General features: G+C 35.2%; 3 protein-coding genes across 3 annotated transcripts; 2 read left to right on the top strand and 1 right to left on the bottom strand.

The window, feature by feature from the left end:
• The first annotated feature begins 1,461 nt into the window (after positions 1-1,461).
• On the top strand, positions 1,462-7,931 carry LOC110612705 (uncharacterized protein C57A7.06). Its single transcript, XM_021753480.2, has 11 exons — positions 1,462-2,050; positions 2,494-2,686; positions 3,049-3,527; positions 4,672-4,893; positions 5,025-5,345; positions 5,548-5,898; positions 5,990-6,070; positions 6,161-6,244; positions 6,334-6,705; positions 7,108-7,239; positions 7,365-7,931. Exons 1-11 carry the CDS (start codon positions 1,721-1,723, stop codon positions 7,515-7,517), a joined length of 2,718 nt encoding a protein of 905 aa, XP_021609172.1. The 5' UTR covers positions 1,462-1,720; the 3' UTR covers positions 7,518-7,931.
• Positions 7,932-8,940: 1,009 nt separating this feature from the next.
• On the bottom strand, positions 8,941-11,583 carry LOC110619441 (O-methyltransferase 1, chloroplastic). Its single transcript, XM_021762892.2, has 7 exons — positions 11,235-11,583; positions 10,744-10,895; positions 10,538-10,658; positions 10,061-10,185; positions 9,844-9,972; positions 9,577-9,741; positions 8,941-9,243 (listed from the first exon to the last, which is right to left on the bottom strand). Exons 1-7 carry the CDS (start codon positions 11,416-11,418, stop codon positions 9,172-9,174), a joined length of 948 nt encoding a protein of 315 aa, XP_021618584.1. The 5' UTR covers positions 11,419-11,583; the 3' UTR covers positions 8,941-9,171.
• A 2,273-nt stretch (positions 11,584-13,856) lies between these two features.
• On the top strand, positions 13,857-16,823 carry LOC110612685 (blue-light photoreceptor PHR2). The gene is made up of 4 exons (XM_021753463.2): positions 13,857-15,355; positions 15,868-16,088; positions 16,181-16,279; positions 16,528-16,823. The coding sequence occupies exons 1-4, from the start codon at positions 14,372-14,374 to the stop codon at positions 16,607-16,609; spliced, it is 1,386 nt and encodes a 461-aa protein (XP_021609155.1). The 5' UTR covers positions 13,857-14,371; the 3' UTR covers positions 16,610-16,823.
• Positions 16,824-17,226: the final 403 nt, after the last annotated feature.

The following is a 17,226-nucleotide window of genomic DNA, read 5'->3' as shown; positions in this document are numbered from 1 at the left end:
CCATCACAGGTCTCACTGCTCCCTTGTTTCTGGACATTCCCTCAAGCAGTTGATGGAGTGTTTTCTTTACTAAGTATATATCTAATTAAAAATTTGAAATTTAATTCCAGTGGTAAAAAATATATTCCCATCACAGATTTCTTTGCTAGCACTCCCAAATAATTTCTCACTTTTTTCTCAAAAAATTGTTAATTAATTAGATTGGAGATGGGCCTTTACTACCTAATCCACACCGTTTTATCATATTTATTATTGAGCTTTTGATAATATATCGGTGTTTAAAATAATAATAAAATATATATACATATAAATTAGGTTGCTGTTTTAAACAGCGACCAACTTCTCACGTTAGACAAGCTGGTGCTATTTGAAGTAGCTAACTATTGAAATGTCAGAAAATAAATTTATTTATTTGTTTTTCTTATATAATTTTGGAATTCAATACTTTATTTTGGGACTCTAAATTTTTTTTAAGTAGATTGGTTCGTATTTTTGTATATACTAAATTCTTTATCATTGTTTACTTTCATTATACGGATTTTTTCTTCTTCCTCTTCTCCAATGACCCAATTATTTATTTCTTTTTTTTAATAACTCAATTTTTAAATTTTAATTTTTTCTTCTTCCTCCCAATAATCCAAAGATTTAATTTTTCTTCCTCTTATTTAATTTAATTTTTAAGTTTTATTTTTTTACAAAGAAATTCTTTTTTAATATTTTAATATATTTAAATAGCAGAAACATATAAAATTAAATGGAACAACTATTTTATTAATAAAAAAAAGATATAAATATTTTAATAAATTTTTTAAAATATAAAAATTGATTTATTAATAATGATAATATTTAGAAATTAAATGATAAATCTCTATGAAATAAAATAATTAAATTTTCAATAGAAGGGATGAAAGTTTTTAAACAAATGTTGATTCTCTTCTTTTGCATTTTTTTTTTCATAAACCTTGACTTCAGTTTTATTAAACTATTTGACGTTTTCTTCAATAAGTAACTATACTTTTTAATTACTATTTCAATAATTTTTACAAAATTACATTTAGAATTGTAATAAAAGTTGCAGCAAGTATGGAATATGATTAAAAAATTTATTCATTAAATTTAAAATTTTAAAATAATGAAATTAAATAACATCAATCATTAAATTAAGTGTTGATATAAAATTAATATTTTTTTCCTTTTATAATTTTTATTCACACTTTATTTTTTATATTTATTTATTTAATAAAACTTCAATGATTGTTATATTATTTTTTTAACGATTAAATATTTTTATTTTAATATAAAAACATTTAACGACATTAAAATTTTATACTTAAATTATTATTTTAAAATACTCAAGAGTCAAAATGGATCAATCTTTTTATATGGATTTAAATAATTCTTTAAATATTTGTGAAGGGCTTAAAGGGACATTTGCCAAGAAATTTTAGTCGTAAAGAGCTATGATTCAAGGGTTTCTTCCCCGGCTGCAATAAGTACTCCAGTTGCCTTGTCCTCCTTGCCTCTGCTTTGCCGCCGCCCCCTCCCTAACATAGTCTGCTTTGCCCCCGCCCCTCCCTGCCTCTCTAACATAGTCTGCTTTGCAGCCGCACCTCGGTCGGCCGTCCCCATTCATGAGAATTTAGTTTATGAAATTGAGGTTCCACTGGTGATTTGTTTGTAGTTTTTTTATAGCTACTTACCTTGTCTCTCTTACACAGACATGACGGCCTCTTACACAGACATGACGAAGCAGAGAACTAGGAAGGCCAAGAAAATGGCCAAACACAAATCTTTAACCAACAAGAATAACAAAATTGATAAGAGAACAAACAGGAAGACGGGTCCTCGTTTGCCTGCCGCGTTGCTAAGGGAGCTAGACCACATAAAACCTAAACACCACCTGGACGGCGAAGAAGATGAAGATATAGTATCTGATGAGGAAAATGACCTCTATGAATATGAGGAAGGGGTTCCTGAAGAGGAGTCCAAGAAGAACCGTCGGTACGATCCAGTCGAAAATTACCAGTACGAGCTGCCCAGGCAATTCAAGGTTTCTTTTTCCATAACTTTTCTTGAAATACATTGACATTATATAGTGCAATGGGCGGTACGTTAGTTTTATTGCTCATCAATTTGACAAAGATTTGGACTAGGAAATTTTAGCAGTCTTGCAGTTTGTAATAATTTTCCGTTAAATTTAGTTTTTATCCAGAAATTTAGGTAAATAGGATTTTTTAGATGGACTATAAGTTTTATAACCAGGTTTTTTCTCTACGTTTCTTTCTTTTCAATTAAGAATTTGGGTCTGATTACAAATGGTATAAATGTTCTGGGTTAAAAATCATTTTTCATCCATACGCATCATTTTTCAAATGTTAAAGTTATATGTTTTAGTGTGTTTGTTTGTTACCTGGCAGCATCTACTAATATGTGGTCTTTCCTAGACATGCCTCTAATTCTTAGCAAATACCCATTATGTGTCATTTCGTGCAGGATGAGAATGTGCAATCAGATGATGATGATGATGACAATGACTTTGATGGTGACATGAACAAGGTTGAGGAAACTCATGGTAAAAGGAAAAACTTAGGCCAACTTGATGATGACGATGTTGAAGAGGAAGATGATGAACGGCATTTAAGGATGTTGCAAGGAATCACTGGAATGCCAACCGAGGCTTTTGATGGTATAGTTCTTTTGTTTCTCAACATTAGCAATTCTGAAACAAATATTTTTAAACATACAGATATACTTTACTGTTTGTCAGAAATCGTAAATTGTAAGCAGACAATTTGAAAATGTATTGTGACTATGAATTAATAAATGACATTTGTCTAGTGGACCTAATTTGAGAACATTTTCACGCCCATAATCAGATTTCATTGTAAAACTCATTCAAAGTCTCTTTCTATCCCTTTAGGTTTGTTCTTTTTAAAGTTGACAAATGGAAAAGTGTTAGCATGTTAATCCAAGTGAATAAGTTGTGTAAATTGTATGAAGATATATTTTTGGTAATTATGATTAGCCTCAAATGCATAATATTCTTAGGCAAGAAGAAGAAGAAGAAGGTTGTCATATCTGAGGCATATCCAGAGTCTGAATACAATCCAAGTCGTGATGTTCTAGATGGTGATGGCCGCATTACTATTGAAGATCTTTTGGGAAGTCTTCAGGGGAAATCAGTTTGTAGTGAACTTAGGAAGAGAAGGCATCAGATGGAGAGGAAGTCTGCTCCTCTCCAAGCTCCACTTCCAAAGGGAGTTAGAGACAAGCTGGAGAGGAAAGCAGCTTATGAGCAATCAAAGAAAGATATTACAAAGTGGGAGCCATTAATTAAAAGGAATAGAGAGGCTCCTTCTATTATTTTTGACAGAGATATAGATCTTGGTTTTTCTACTGTGGGAGCAATAGCTTCTGAATTTGAACCTAGAACAGAGTTTGAGAAGAAGATGGCTTCACTAGTTTATGATGACAAGGTTATGGAAGCACACAAAGAAGATGGTGCTAGACTTCTTGAATTAAATAAGGTATGGAAGCTGCAGCTATTCCTTGGTTCAGTAAGTTGATTGTTATTGTTGTATATAGTTCTTCTATGCCTCTTGTTTTCACTCTGGTTGTAGCTCTTTCTTTTCCCTCCTCATTTTTACTGCTATACTACTGCTTACTTGTGAGTTTCTTTTTAAGATTATTGATCAAGCAATAGCTTTCCTGTAAGCTACTACATATTGATAGTATGGTTAAAATTTTTTTTTTATTACATGATTATTTTAATTTCTTTTGTAAACAATTGTCCAGATGCCCATAAGTTATGCAGTACTAAATAACATAATGAGAAAGGACGTTGGTTGGTGGATTGAAATCTCTTATGACACATCAGAATGATTGCCAGAATAGTAGAATTTCTTGTGATTGTATCTACTCAGAAAGATGTTAGTTATGCACCTATGCGATGCATCCTGTTGAATAATCTCTCTCTCTCTCTCTCTCTGCAATGAATTTGCAAACCTAGTCAGACAGGTATAAATGTGTTGGGAGTATTGTTTAGAAATCCATTGCTGACTACTCGTAAATATGCATATGCACTGTGTGATTCTTGGCGAAATAGAAGTTCCTGCATACCAAGTGTAAGACGGTAAAGGTTTGATAATTTTTAGTAGATTTTTGACATTTAGTTGTGATGCAACACTGTCAAAATGAATCCAAAGCATTGCTGCAATATAAATTGCTGAAGGCAAACATTTAGTTCTTATGAAAATCAAACTGTTGTTTAACAGTATGGTAAAAGAGATGAAGTGATAACAGAGTTCTCATCTTGGGTCTTCTATGAAGTCTAAAGTTAAATATCTTAGGGGCTCACAAGGTCTGGTACCTTGGTGTCACCGACTGCTTCTGACTCTAAGCCTTCCCAGAATTGAGTGCAGCAATGTGTCCTTTGCTGGGATGTTCTGCATTTTGATTTTGCAGGAGCGTGCATGAGTAAATTTTTTAAGAAGTTGGTAAAATTAGTTCATTATCATTCAACTCCAATGAATATCAACCAGTTTTTTTAATGCTTTTCCCCCCACTAAGCCTGTTGTCATGCATTAGTGTGTGTCATGTGTCTGCAACTACACCCAATTTGTGGCATCTGGTTAATAATTTGTTGTTTCTTGTGTTAATGATTCATGACAGATATCTGCTGAAGATGTTAAAGATAAATGGGATCATATTGCTAAAATGCGTAGCCTTCTTTTCCGTCATGAATTGAAGATGAAACGCATAAAAAAAATAAAATCCAAAGTTTATCACCGCATGATGAAGAAAGATAGATTGAAAGCATCGTCTCATGAAATGCTTATGGATCCAGAAGCAGCGAAGGAACAAGCAATGAAGCAAGAGTTCAAACGGGCAGAGGTGATTAATGATCTAGACAATATTTTACGAGCCGAATGCATTCTAAAGATTAACTGTCTTTCCCGCTTTCTAATTCTTAAAATTTTAGGAACTAGAAATTTATTTCTTAATTTGTTGTTCTTTTGATGTAGGAGCGCATGACTTTGAAGCATAAAAATCGTTCGAAGTGGGCTAGGCGCGTTTTAGAGCGTGGTTTAAATGTTCAAGATGAAGGTACTAGAGCAGCTGTAGCTGAACAACTCCACCAGCATGCTCTTTTGACTAGGAAAATGAACTCTATGAAAGACAGTAGCAGTGATGACAGCAGTGATGAGGAGTTTGATGAAATTTCCGTTGGTTCGGACCATGATGGGGCTTCTAAGATGTTGGCAAAAGCAAAAGAAAAGACACTTAAAGTATTAGAAGAGGACGATGAAGTGCCAAATTCAGGAGTGCTTTCTCTACCTTTCATGGTAATGTTTGTTGAGTTTTTGTCTGCTTTATTTTTTTTTTTTCAAGTGTGTGTTATATGTGTGTGTTTGGGTGGCCTGGATGGGTGTTTAGGGGAGATTTAACAAAAATATGAGAATTATAATTTGTTCTTCATGCGTTGTTTGCTTTTAATTCTTACCCTTTTTTTGGGGCATAATTTCTTTTTTTTATTTGCTTGCATAGGTAAGGGGATTGAAAAAAAGGAAAGAAGAAGCTGAAGAAGAAGCTAAGCTTGCTTTAAAAGAGTATGAATCATCATTGAAGCAACTGGAAGATACAGATGTAGCAGAAAATACCCAGGTAGGCAATGTGAGTGGTAGAAGAGTGTTTGGTGCATCTAAAACACAAGTGACAGAACCTAATAATAAGAAAAAATTGGACAACGCTTATGGTAGTAGTGATAGTGAAGATGAATTCAGAGACAGAGAAGATAATACTGGCTTGGGCAGAACCAATGTTGTGCAGAAGGATGTTAATATTAAATCTGTGTTGTTTAGTGAGGATTCTGAGAATCGACAGGATTCGGAGTTCAAGGTATTGAAATTTCTGGTCTGTTTCTGGCTTTTTGGACTCATTTTACTTCATTTTACTTCATTCTGAAAACTAACATGTTCCTGGTTCACAGAGTTTTGATGATATTGTTGAAGGCACAGGTCCCAAGACAACCTATGAAGTTGCTATTTTTGCATCAGACACTTGGAAAAAGGTTAAAATATGCCTTCATTTTACACATTTGTACATTTCCTATCAGCACAAGTATTTGTGTACTCATGGTGACTGTCCAATTAATTAGCAGATGAAAAGCCAAAATGAAGCAGGCACCGAAGTCAGAAGGTCTCCAAAGGTTGTTGAACCTGCTGTGCAAAACCAAGACACAGATGTATGACATCTCCTTGTATCTCTTTTAATTTATTTTGTTGATGGGCTTTTTCCTTGCATTTATGTCCTGTATCTTTTCGATCTGTGAAGGAAGTTCGTGAGGAAAGTGATACAGATAGTGAAGGGCAAATGGTAGATGGGATTTTATCTTCAGGCCCTAAAAGGTCTTATGAACTCCCTTCTCAAGAGGAGCTTATACGTGAAGCTTTTGCTGGGGATGATGTTGAAGAAGAATTTACAAAGGATAAGGAGGAAATTTTGAATGATGAAAATCCTGAGCCGGAAAAGCCTGTCTCACTTCCTGGTTGGGGCCAGTGGACTCATGTACAGAAGAAGAAAGGATTGCCTTCTTGGATGGTGGAAGAGCATGAAATTGCCGAGAGAAAAAGAGAGGAGGCTCTTAAGAAAAGAAAGGATGCACACCTTAAACACGTTATTATCTCAGAGAAGTTAGACAAAAAGGTAAGAAACAGAGTGCATGTTTCACTCAGCCTCAAAGTTACTATCTTACTGAATTCAGATTTCACATTGCAATCATAGATTTATAAATTAGTGCAAGAGATCAATATAACTGGAGAACAAAGTAAATATGGAGATTGTATCAGAAATTGTAATAATGAGTTGGAATTGCACATGTTTGGGAAAAGATTGCTACTGGGGAATGATGTTGAAGATCAAGAATTGGTGTGTATTCTTCTCATGACAAAGTAAATGAGGTTGATTACTGTTTGGGAAACCGTTCAGCAAATCACATGCAATAAAGTATTGTAGTAATTGCTGATTCTTCTGCTCCTGTATTGGTTCAAAGTATTTTGCTATTTGTGGTGGTTAATGCATTTGTTCATTTCTATTTGGATGTTGCAGGCAGAAAAATTGCATACGAAAACATTGCCGTACCCTTTCACCTCCAAGGAAGTTTTTGAACATAGCATCCGTATGCCTATTGGGCCCGATTTCAATCCTGCAACAGCAGTTGGAGCTCTTAATAGGCCTGAAGTGAGTGACTTGTCACAAATTCGCATCCTAATACATATTTTGTAGGAGAATATTATGGAACTAAACAATTGCCCTTGATGCGCTTTTGCCAATTATTATTCTCAACTTGAATGCACTTTACGCAGGTGGTGAAAAAACCGGGGTTGATTATTAAACCAGTGAAATTTGAAGATGTAGATCCTTATGAAAGGGAGGAGCACAAAAGGAGCGGACACAAGCAGAAACAGAGAGCAAATAGGATTAGACAGAGAGTTAAGCCAGTGGTGGCGAAATCATGAAAGAGGTGAAGATAACTGATGGCAGGTTTAATTTGCTCCAATTCATTGCTTGAAAAAAAGAGGTTTTTCCCCTTAAATACGCAGAAAGTTCCCAGTTTTATGTGTTGTGGGAAGCATAATTTTGTTATTTAAGTTAAATATTGAGGAAATCCCAAGCCAAAAGCAGTTTTTAAGATATCTATCCGTGATCAGGAAAGTGTACTATTCTATTTGTTAGGTCAATTTACTTTTAGGGGCGTGGAAGGAGAGTTGAGCTCATGCATATGCTGCGGGCCTGGCGTATCTTTTAAAATGAAGCTTGTCGCGTCTGTTTCAACAATATTCATTATGTAGTATATTCCCATTTCTTATTCTAGAGATCCTATGGATCAATTCTAATTATTTGAAAAATATACAAAAGTTTGTCTTTATCACATATCTTTTGCTGATTCATTGAGTGTTTTTTTTTTTTTTCACTGAGTGATTCTAATTAGAGTTGGAAATTGAAATTTTAAAATGTTTTATAATTTTGAAGATAATTGAAATTTTACTCAAATAATGTAACCTTTTTTTTATATATAATCTGAGAATATAACTTTTCATGTTTTATCAAGGAAGCAAAAAGCTGGTTTTTCTCAGAAAAAAAAAAAAAACGAAAGATAAAAAGGGAAGCGAAAAGCTTTTCCTTTCTGTTCACAATGAGCCGGTTGTTCCATTGAGTGGATCGTGTTTCTCTGCTCTCACCTCCTTGACTGTTGTGAAGCACAAGGAAAGGGATGCTTGTTAGGTAGATAGCTTGCTGCTGCCTGTGCTTGAGCTTGAGGTTCTCTTTTTCTCTCTGTGATTAAATGCTTCCACTGTAACACAGGCTTTTAGGTTTTTCTGACATTCCATGTCCGATTTGTATGCGTTTATAAAAGCTAATTTGTTATGCTGGCAAGGCATCATGACAAAGTAAGTTTGCAGTGGAAAAATTATCCACTCGTAACTCAAATCCACATTTAAGTATAATGCTTTTTCTATTGACTATTTAAAGAGAGGCTATTCATTAATCTAATTATAATGCTTTAATGAGTTTACTTGTTTCTAGATGGATGTGGAAAGAGAGCTTATAGCTCTAGAAATGTTAACAAGGAGGGGAGGGCATCAGCTAACAGAGCAGCGGATTTCTCCTTTGGATTTTTATAACATACATATGTTTTTATAAAAAAATTTATAATATTTATGTATTTAAATGTATAAAATAATTTTTAATTAAAAGTAATAAATAATTATAAAAAAAGTGTGTATTTGGAGGAAAAAAGATTTCTCCCTTTGACTGAGTGAGAGAAATAGATTATAATTAATTAAAATCAAAATTTTAAATCTATAAATATTCAAATTAAAACTAATTTTTTAAAGAAGAAACTTAAAAAAATAATAAAAATCGAAAGTTATCCCACACTAATTTAATGGATAATCCATTCCTTTTTCTACCTATTGTTTCCTATTTTCAACCAAATTTGTGTCCAGAATCCAAATTACACAAAGGGCCAATTTCCATTTTGGTCCTTACGAGTGTTTTTTGCCCCTTGGATGCAGAAACTAGACGTGCATTATTTACATATAAATTCCATGAAATGGTTCAGAAACAAGTGGAAGAACTAAGAGGAGAAAAAAATTTCATCTGGATTCACTAGAGTTCCTCAAACCCTTCTTCATCCCCTTCTTCCTCTATCCTGTGGAATTCTCTCCTCCAGGTTTCCATCTATCCAAAAAATGGAAAACAAAAGGACCAAACACTTAATTAGCTAATAATTATAACTGGTATTAGCAAATTTTCTATGTAAAAACTTCAAATTTCCAGCAAATAAGTACAATTTAGCCATTTGATTTTCTCTTATTTATTTACAGATATTATATCCATGGTGCTAGGAGATGCCTATTACAAAAGAAAATTCAAAAACTCTCTAGCCACCTAAGTAGGAGATTTAGTGTCAAATGAAAAAGGGATTAAGATTTTAGCCCTTCATTTTGCAACCAATCCCATCAAGTAATCATAACGGCTTCTTGTTATGGAACTGGAAATGATTTGTCACACCTGATCATCTGAAAATTGCAACTGTTCTGCAACAAAAAGTATATTCTTGTAATCTCCTGCAGCTAATTTCACGCCCAAACTACTTGCAACTTCATCATAGCTAATCATGTTCACCCGAAAACCATTGCTCATGAAAAGTTTGTTCATCCATTTCTCTGCATTGGACTGTGCAAGAGACAATAAAGGGGATGATAGCTCCCAGAAAAATAAAAAAGAATAAAGGAAATGAAATTCAAAGTACCATTCTAAAAATTAATGCAGACAGACCTTGCACCCAATTTCAGTTTCTGCTAACCATGCAGGCAGTTCTCCCAAGAATAGACATCCATTCATAGCCAAACTACTAACAGTGCACAAAATTTCCTCAAAACTGGCCAATGTCATAATGGACAGTCCCTGCAAGAGCACATACATGAAGCAACTCCATTATCAAAGTAACAAAAGTCCCAATTTTTTTCATTGCAGAAATTAGAAGCCATATCACCTGAATGGCCCAAATGCTTGGCTGGTTACCATTGAAACCTTTAGCATGCAGATTCTGTTGTATATTAGAGGACTCCAACGGGACATGAAGGAACAAGCAATTTCTAGGAATCTTAGCTCCAACACCTAATATCTTCGAGCAGATACCATCAAAATTTGAACAAAATGAAATTTATAATAAAAAACAGAAGAAATTTTGTACAGCACAGAATTGGAGATTGTGTCAAAACGACGTCAGGAATAATCTTCTGAAATTCTGAAATTTTTTAGAATATCCTGAACAACAAAAAACTTTTATGGAAGCGACCTGATTAACTGCATTTCAAGCAAATGTGTACTGCCGGCAGTTTTCTGTTTGTTTCTGAAAACCAACACTCAAAACATTGATGCAATCAACATTCTGAACACCTCAACTTTTGTAGAAAAACAATGCACTTAGAAGATATGGCCACTTAAAACTAGTAAAAAAATTAAACACCTTTAAGCCTTTCCGCTGATCTCTTAAATATCCTTTGCGGAGATACATCATATATTATAGATGAAGTCGGCCAATTTAGCCTATATGGTCGAGTTTCCATCCCATCTGTTAACAAAACAACCTGCAGTATACAAATGAAAAGGGTGAAGTACTCCAAAAATGGTGAGAAACGGTCTCATTCACCCTAAATTTGATATGTAAAATACCTGCTTGAGTCCATCAATATGGTTCACTGTACGCAGTAACTTGTCATCGATGAACTTTGTTGCAAGGCAATAAGGGTGCGAGTACTTCTTTAAATCCATCTGTACAGTAGGATCAATCAAGCACCCAGCATATGGATCAAGAAAAAGTGGCTCTGCATGTTCGTTGAGCGACAAACTCTTAAAGAATGAAGAAGATATTGGAAGATAGACAAAGTTAAGCCATTGAGAGATAAGAATCTTTTAAGTTTTCTTTCGAAAATTAAGAATCTTTAAGTTAAAAATTATAATAGATAGACGTACTCATCATATAAAAAAGATATACGCGCCCTGATATATGACAAATTAAATCAAAGAAAACAAAATCTCAATTGAAGTTCTACTTGGTAATTCCAAAAATCCATTTCAATTCTCAATTAACTGCTCGATATAATGCCTGAACGAAAAGAAATCCCACAATGCGTGTAAAAGAAAGGATAAGGGAAGAGATTTGCCTGGTCGATGTGTCTCCTGGAAACGTAGCGACGCGGCATTCATGGCTGCCTCGAGTAATGGGTCAGATTCACCATTGATTTTCGCTCTCAACCAGCCATTTCTCCTTGTATTTGAAGCGTATATTGCCGGTGGACGCACAGTAGCAATTGGTGGTAGCGAGTGCAGAATGCCCAAGAAACACATATTGAATTCGATGCTCGCAGAATATTGAGCAGTTTAGACGGACTCCAGATTGAGAGGTTTCATATTGTAGCGATCATTGGTCACTGTATCTGTACAGTTGGAATGCCAGGTGCCCGCCGCCGCCACTTCAGTTAATTTGTTTTCTGCATCGTTATAGCTAAATTACAAAATAATGCTTTATATTTGGTCAAATTTAATATAATGCTCCTCCTATTTTTGAGAATTTTGTTTTTATTTTTTTAAATAATAACAAATTCAGAATATAAAAAATAGTTTTTTTTAGTATAAGAATAACTTCCATAATAATTCAATTGACACTCCTCTTTTTTTTTTCTCCAATTAGAGAAAAATGTACTTTAAAAATTGTTTAAATAAATATATAATTAGTAAAAGACTTGGTGAGTAAAAATCATCTAAATATACTTGTAAATTTGATTCAGTCAACCGTTCAGTATTGAATTTCAATTGAAAAAAAAGGTTTTAAAAAAATTATAAAAATAATTTTGTATTTAAAGATTTAATGATTAAATTAAATATACTTGTAAAGAAATCCAACCATTTTGGGAAAATGTTTTATAGGCTTGTCAAATAAATAGGTTTATTGGCAAACGTCCTACCATTTACTAAGCTATTTATTATATTTTATTAAATTTGAGATAAATTTAATTTATTTTAAAAATTAATTTAAAAAAAATGAGTTTATAATATTTTTATAAAAAATATATTATTTTTATTTTAAATGGATATGTGATTCAACATATTTTTTATAAAATAAATATTTTTTTCATTTTGAATCTGCTAAATGAATATGAAGTGAGTTTTGCCTATAAAAGTATGGAGAATAATTTAAGACTTGTAACGACCCAAAATGGACCGTCACCGGCGTTAGGATTCAGATCGGCTTAAGGCCGCCAAAACCCGTAGCAAGCCTGCTATACTCTCTGTGTACTTGTAAATCTCATACATGATCATACATTTTCGTGTGAAAATAAAAACTCTTTTCTGAATCAAGACTTAACTTGTGCATGCACAATCTCTGTACTCTATACTCTGTACTCTGTACTCTGTACCCCTGACTAGAGCTTGCTCTAGATGGGTGAACTCATACCTGTTAAGTCTGGTTTTTTACATACTCTGTAAAACATATACATATACAGATCATGTACATAACAACAGATTTACATTACAAACTACTAAGTCAAGCACATCTGTAACTGAAAACACAACTAGTACATCTTTTTCATATTACATGTCCACTCTACACTATGACAACTCTTTACTCTTTAAGCATTCTGCTGCTCTCTTCTCTATACTGTACACTGAACCTGCAAAACTGGGGTTAAGGGAGTGGGATGAGCTCTATAGCCCAGTGAGTAGAACAGTAAAACAATTCATTAACATAATCATGAAAACTAATCAACTCTTTGCATGATTGAATGAAAATATGAAGAAATACTCACAAAGGACAGAGTTTCACCTCAGCAAGTGAAAGAAACGGCGTTCTTACCGCTTCAACCGACTGAGGGCCATTTATAGGTGGCTGGCCAGACCACCTTCGGCGGCCACACGTGAAACCGAAAGCCATGCATGTTCGGCCGCCGAACCTCAACTTCGGCGGCCGAACCTGGCTTTTATGCCTTGGTTCATTTCACTCAAAAACTCATTTCCTTATGCGTAAAACTTAATGAACATATCAAAACATGGTAGAAAAACATAAAGCGAACCCGTCTAGAGACTTCCGACATTCTAGACTCCACCGGAAAGTAGAATTTCGATGCCGGACTCCAGCCGGGTATTACAAGACTAAACTGTTTAAATCAAATCAAATAAAAAAAATTAAATTAAATTAAACAAAATCAAATTAGATTAACACCACTATCATTCACCGCCGGTAAAATGCATAGAATTAAAGACTATGCAAATCAATCTATGAAACCTATAAAAACAATGACAAATAGAAAAAACAAAAATGATAATATGTAAACACAATCGATTTTAAGAATGACACTCGTACTTTAATTAACCCTAATAGAAAAAAAAAGTGATAGAGCATAGCCGATATCTATCGGCCGACCGAAACAAAACCACTCAGATGCATGAATGTAGTCCCATGATATTGATATCAAATCTTAACAGATGTTCCTAAAAGTCATATCTAAACTCTTTCATACTATATTCATAGAGTTTCCTTTTACTTAGAAAAATAAAAAAAATTAACAACATTTATCCACAGCGAAAGAAAATCGAGTAATAAAGCAAGAAAACTAACAATAAAAATAAACCCTCCTCTGTCCAAAGACAAAAAAGAAACATCATAACTCAAATAAAAATAAATAAAGAAACATCGGAGAAAAATCCAGATGGCAACACTCAAACCACAATCGAAGCTCCCTTTGAATCGCTATTCGCACGCCACTCACACTCAGATGAGGCAAACGATGGGCAAAACTATTCTCGCCTCCTTCATCTTCTACTCACACACCCCTTCCTCACTCGTACACTCTTTCTGTCTCTTTTTTGGCATACTCGAGAGCTCCGAGAGAGAATTTTATTAATACTTAACAATTCATAATATATAAATGTAATACAAATACATTAGAAGTTGGAAAATTTGTTGGCTACCTAACCAGCCCAGGTGGATAATCTCCTAAATGCCCCCCACCAACACCAAGCACAGAGGGAGCAAGACGTTTAGGCAATGAAAGGAGAGGCATCGGAGGTTGAAAGTTAAAGTGGAAGAATATGAAGTTAGGTGCAGTGTCTGAGGAAGCAAAGCCTATCCCATAAACGACATCCTGAATCGGCTTTTAAATCCTTTCCCTTCCTAAAAAGGTAGTAGTCCCTCTCCCATACAACACCAGACTCTTCCGTAGAGCAAAGACAAAGCCAACCAAAAACACCACACACACACCCACTCCTCCTTATCTCCAACTCAATCTCCTCGAAGACCCAGATGGATTCCAGTCACCAAACGCCACAATCCCAAGAATCCACCATTGAAGAACAGAATCTGCAACAGGAAGAGCTTCTTCCCATTGTTCCGTCGCAATCCATTTCGCCTCCATTTGCTACTGCCTCTTTCTCTCTTTCTATATCCACAATTCTACCCACCCACTTTTTCAACCAGCCCAAAATCTCTTCTTTGTTTTCCAGCGCACCAGCCAAGGCCAAAATCCCCACTCAGGCCTCCTCCCTCTCTCACCTCTCGCTCTCCTCCTCTACTCTCTCTCCTCCCAAGCTCTCCTTCAAATCTACCATCTCCGCTAACCCTCTTCAGAACATTCTTTCTCTGGGCCCACGCCGCCCCGCTGACCCCTCCAATGCCGCCGGAATTCGTCGAGCTTCTATCGTTTGGTTTCGCAACGACTTGCGTGTCCATGACAACGAGTGCCTTAACTCTGCCAATGAGGAGTCCATGTCTGTTTTGCCTGTTTACTGCTTTGACCCCAGAGAGTATGGCAAATCCTCTTCTGGGTTCGACAAGACTGGTCCTTATCGTGCCACTTTCTTAATCGAATCGGTTGCTAACCTCCGCAAGACCCTTCAGGCTAGAGGGTCCGATCTTGTGGTCAGACTTGGGAAGCCGGAAACTGTATTGGTTGAGTTGGCCAAGGCCATTGGAGCTGATGCTGTTTATGCACACAGGGAGGTGTCTCATGACGAGGTTAAGGCCGAGGAGAAGATTGAGGCGGCCATGAAAGATGAGGGAGTCGAGGTGAAATACTTCTGGGGAAGTACTTTGTATCACGTGGACGATCTACCTTTCAAGTTGGAAGAAATGCCGTCGAATTATAGCGGATTCAAGGAGAAAGTACAGCGAATGGAAGTAAGGAAGACCATTGCTGCAGTGGATCAACTGAAGGGGATGCCATCAAGAGGAGATGTGGAGCCTGGCGAGATCCCTTCTTTGCTGGATTTGGGTCTCAACCCCACCCAGGTTTGAGTTCATTCGATTATTTTTCGTGTTTGGATTACTATATTGAAGATGCTGTCGTCATGTTTTACCATATTGGTGGTGTGTTTTTCTTCAGAATATTGTAATTATAATAAATATCGATATTGTGTGGGGAAATTTGAGTTGAAATGAAGGGTTGGCTACAAGGTTACATCAACATTAGAACATATAAAGCAAACATTTTTATGCATACACATTTAACATTTGTTGTTCTTATTGAAGGATGGATGGCGGCTTTTCTGAATAATTCATAGAAATGGGATATTCTGATAAATTGATAGAGCCTCATATTGTTTTGATCCTGCAATTTGAATTGATAAGAGTATTGGCTCCATGTTGGTCTGTCTATAAACTCTCATTTCTCGGGGTTGGTATTCTAAATAATATTGCAACTCAAGCATTTTGCTAGGCATTCTTCAAGTGAGCTGCAGCACCATGTATGTATATCAATGCTTTAAGTGCAGTAACAATGATGTCCATTAATGGTGATCCAGGAAGGAAAGCCAGTTGCTAATGCTTCAATGGTGGGAGGGGAGACTGAAGCACTACAAAAACTTAAGACATTTGCAGCAGAGTGCCAAGCACAACCGCCTAAAGGAGGCAGCCATGACACTATATATGGTGCAAATTTCTCCTGCAAAATTTCTCCATGGTTAACCATGGGATGCATCTCTCCTCGTTCCATGCTTGATGAGCTAAAGAAAACTGCTACCAGGTGCCTTGAATTAATTTTTGCCTTTACTTTTTCACACCATTATATTATATCTTTATGAGGTATGTTCTCATGATTGAAATAATTTGACTCAGAACTATTTCTGCTGCCTCAAACCGTAATGATGGTGGTAGCTCTTCAGACACCGGAACGAACTGGTTGATGTTTGAATTGATGTGGAGGGATTTCTTCAGGTAGCTAGCTGATCCATTCCACTAATCTCTTAAAATAAGAAAACCATGTTTCTTTGATAAATCTATGTTCCCCTATTTTTTATATTGTAATTGATGCTTGAAGATGATGTTATCTCTTTCAATTCCTAAAGGATTCTGACACAATTTCATTTTTCTTAAAGTAGAATTATAAGTGGTGTTGTCCAAATATGTCATTTCAATTTGTGTGATACTCCTATGTTAAGCATCTGAATCATTGATCTTTGCAGATTCATCACCAAGAAGTACAGTTCTCCAAAGAAACAGCTTGAAGCAGCTCCAGCCACAGCTTGCACAGGTGCCCTTGCATAGGTGACAATCTATTTTGGCTGGTGAAAGAAAGCGCCTTTTTTTTTTGGTTTCACATGAATTGAGTTCTTATTAGTTTCGACCGTGTAGCAGTTAGATGTAGTAGTGTTGATCAAAGGGAGATCCCCCTTCAAACTTCTTTTGCTACCTGTCAAATAAATTTGTTAAATTTGAAAACTGCGTTACTTCAGAGAACTTTTCTGGTTGTTCTTCCTCATGTGGATAATTGTCATATATTTTTATTGTTCGGTAATTGTAGCTAAAGTTGAGCATTGGGGTTACTTCTATATGTCTACGGAGCAAATTTGGCATGCAAATATTTAGGGATGAGGTGAAATTGGTTTAGGATATTTTATAAGAAATGAATTCTTATAAAATTATTTATAATATCAATTTTATTTAAAATGATTTTTTTTTTCGAGTTGAAAAGAATTATATTTTTTATTTTAAATAAGAGAATCCATTGAAAAGGAATCAATTCGATTGCTTTGCTATGAAATTAGTGGTTCCAAATGGAGTGAGGAGTTTGATTACTCAGAGATGCTCGATGGCTTTCCTTTTTGATTCTTTCTTGTCCTCTATCCTCAGAATTAATGTTGCTGTGGTACAGGCATATAGTA

The sequence above is a fragment of the Manihot esculenta genome, chromosome 1 (genome assembly GCF_001659605.2).
Source record: "Manihot esculenta cultivar AM560-2 chromosome 1, M.esculenta_v8, whole genome shotgun sequence".
Classification (NCBI taxonomy): Eukaryota; Viridiplantae; Streptophyta; class Magnoliopsida; order Malpighiales; family Euphorbiaceae; genus Manihot; species Manihot esculenta.
The sequence above is the reverse complement of the archived record's forward strand: the minus strand, read 5'-3'. Positions and strand labels throughout refer to the sequence as shown.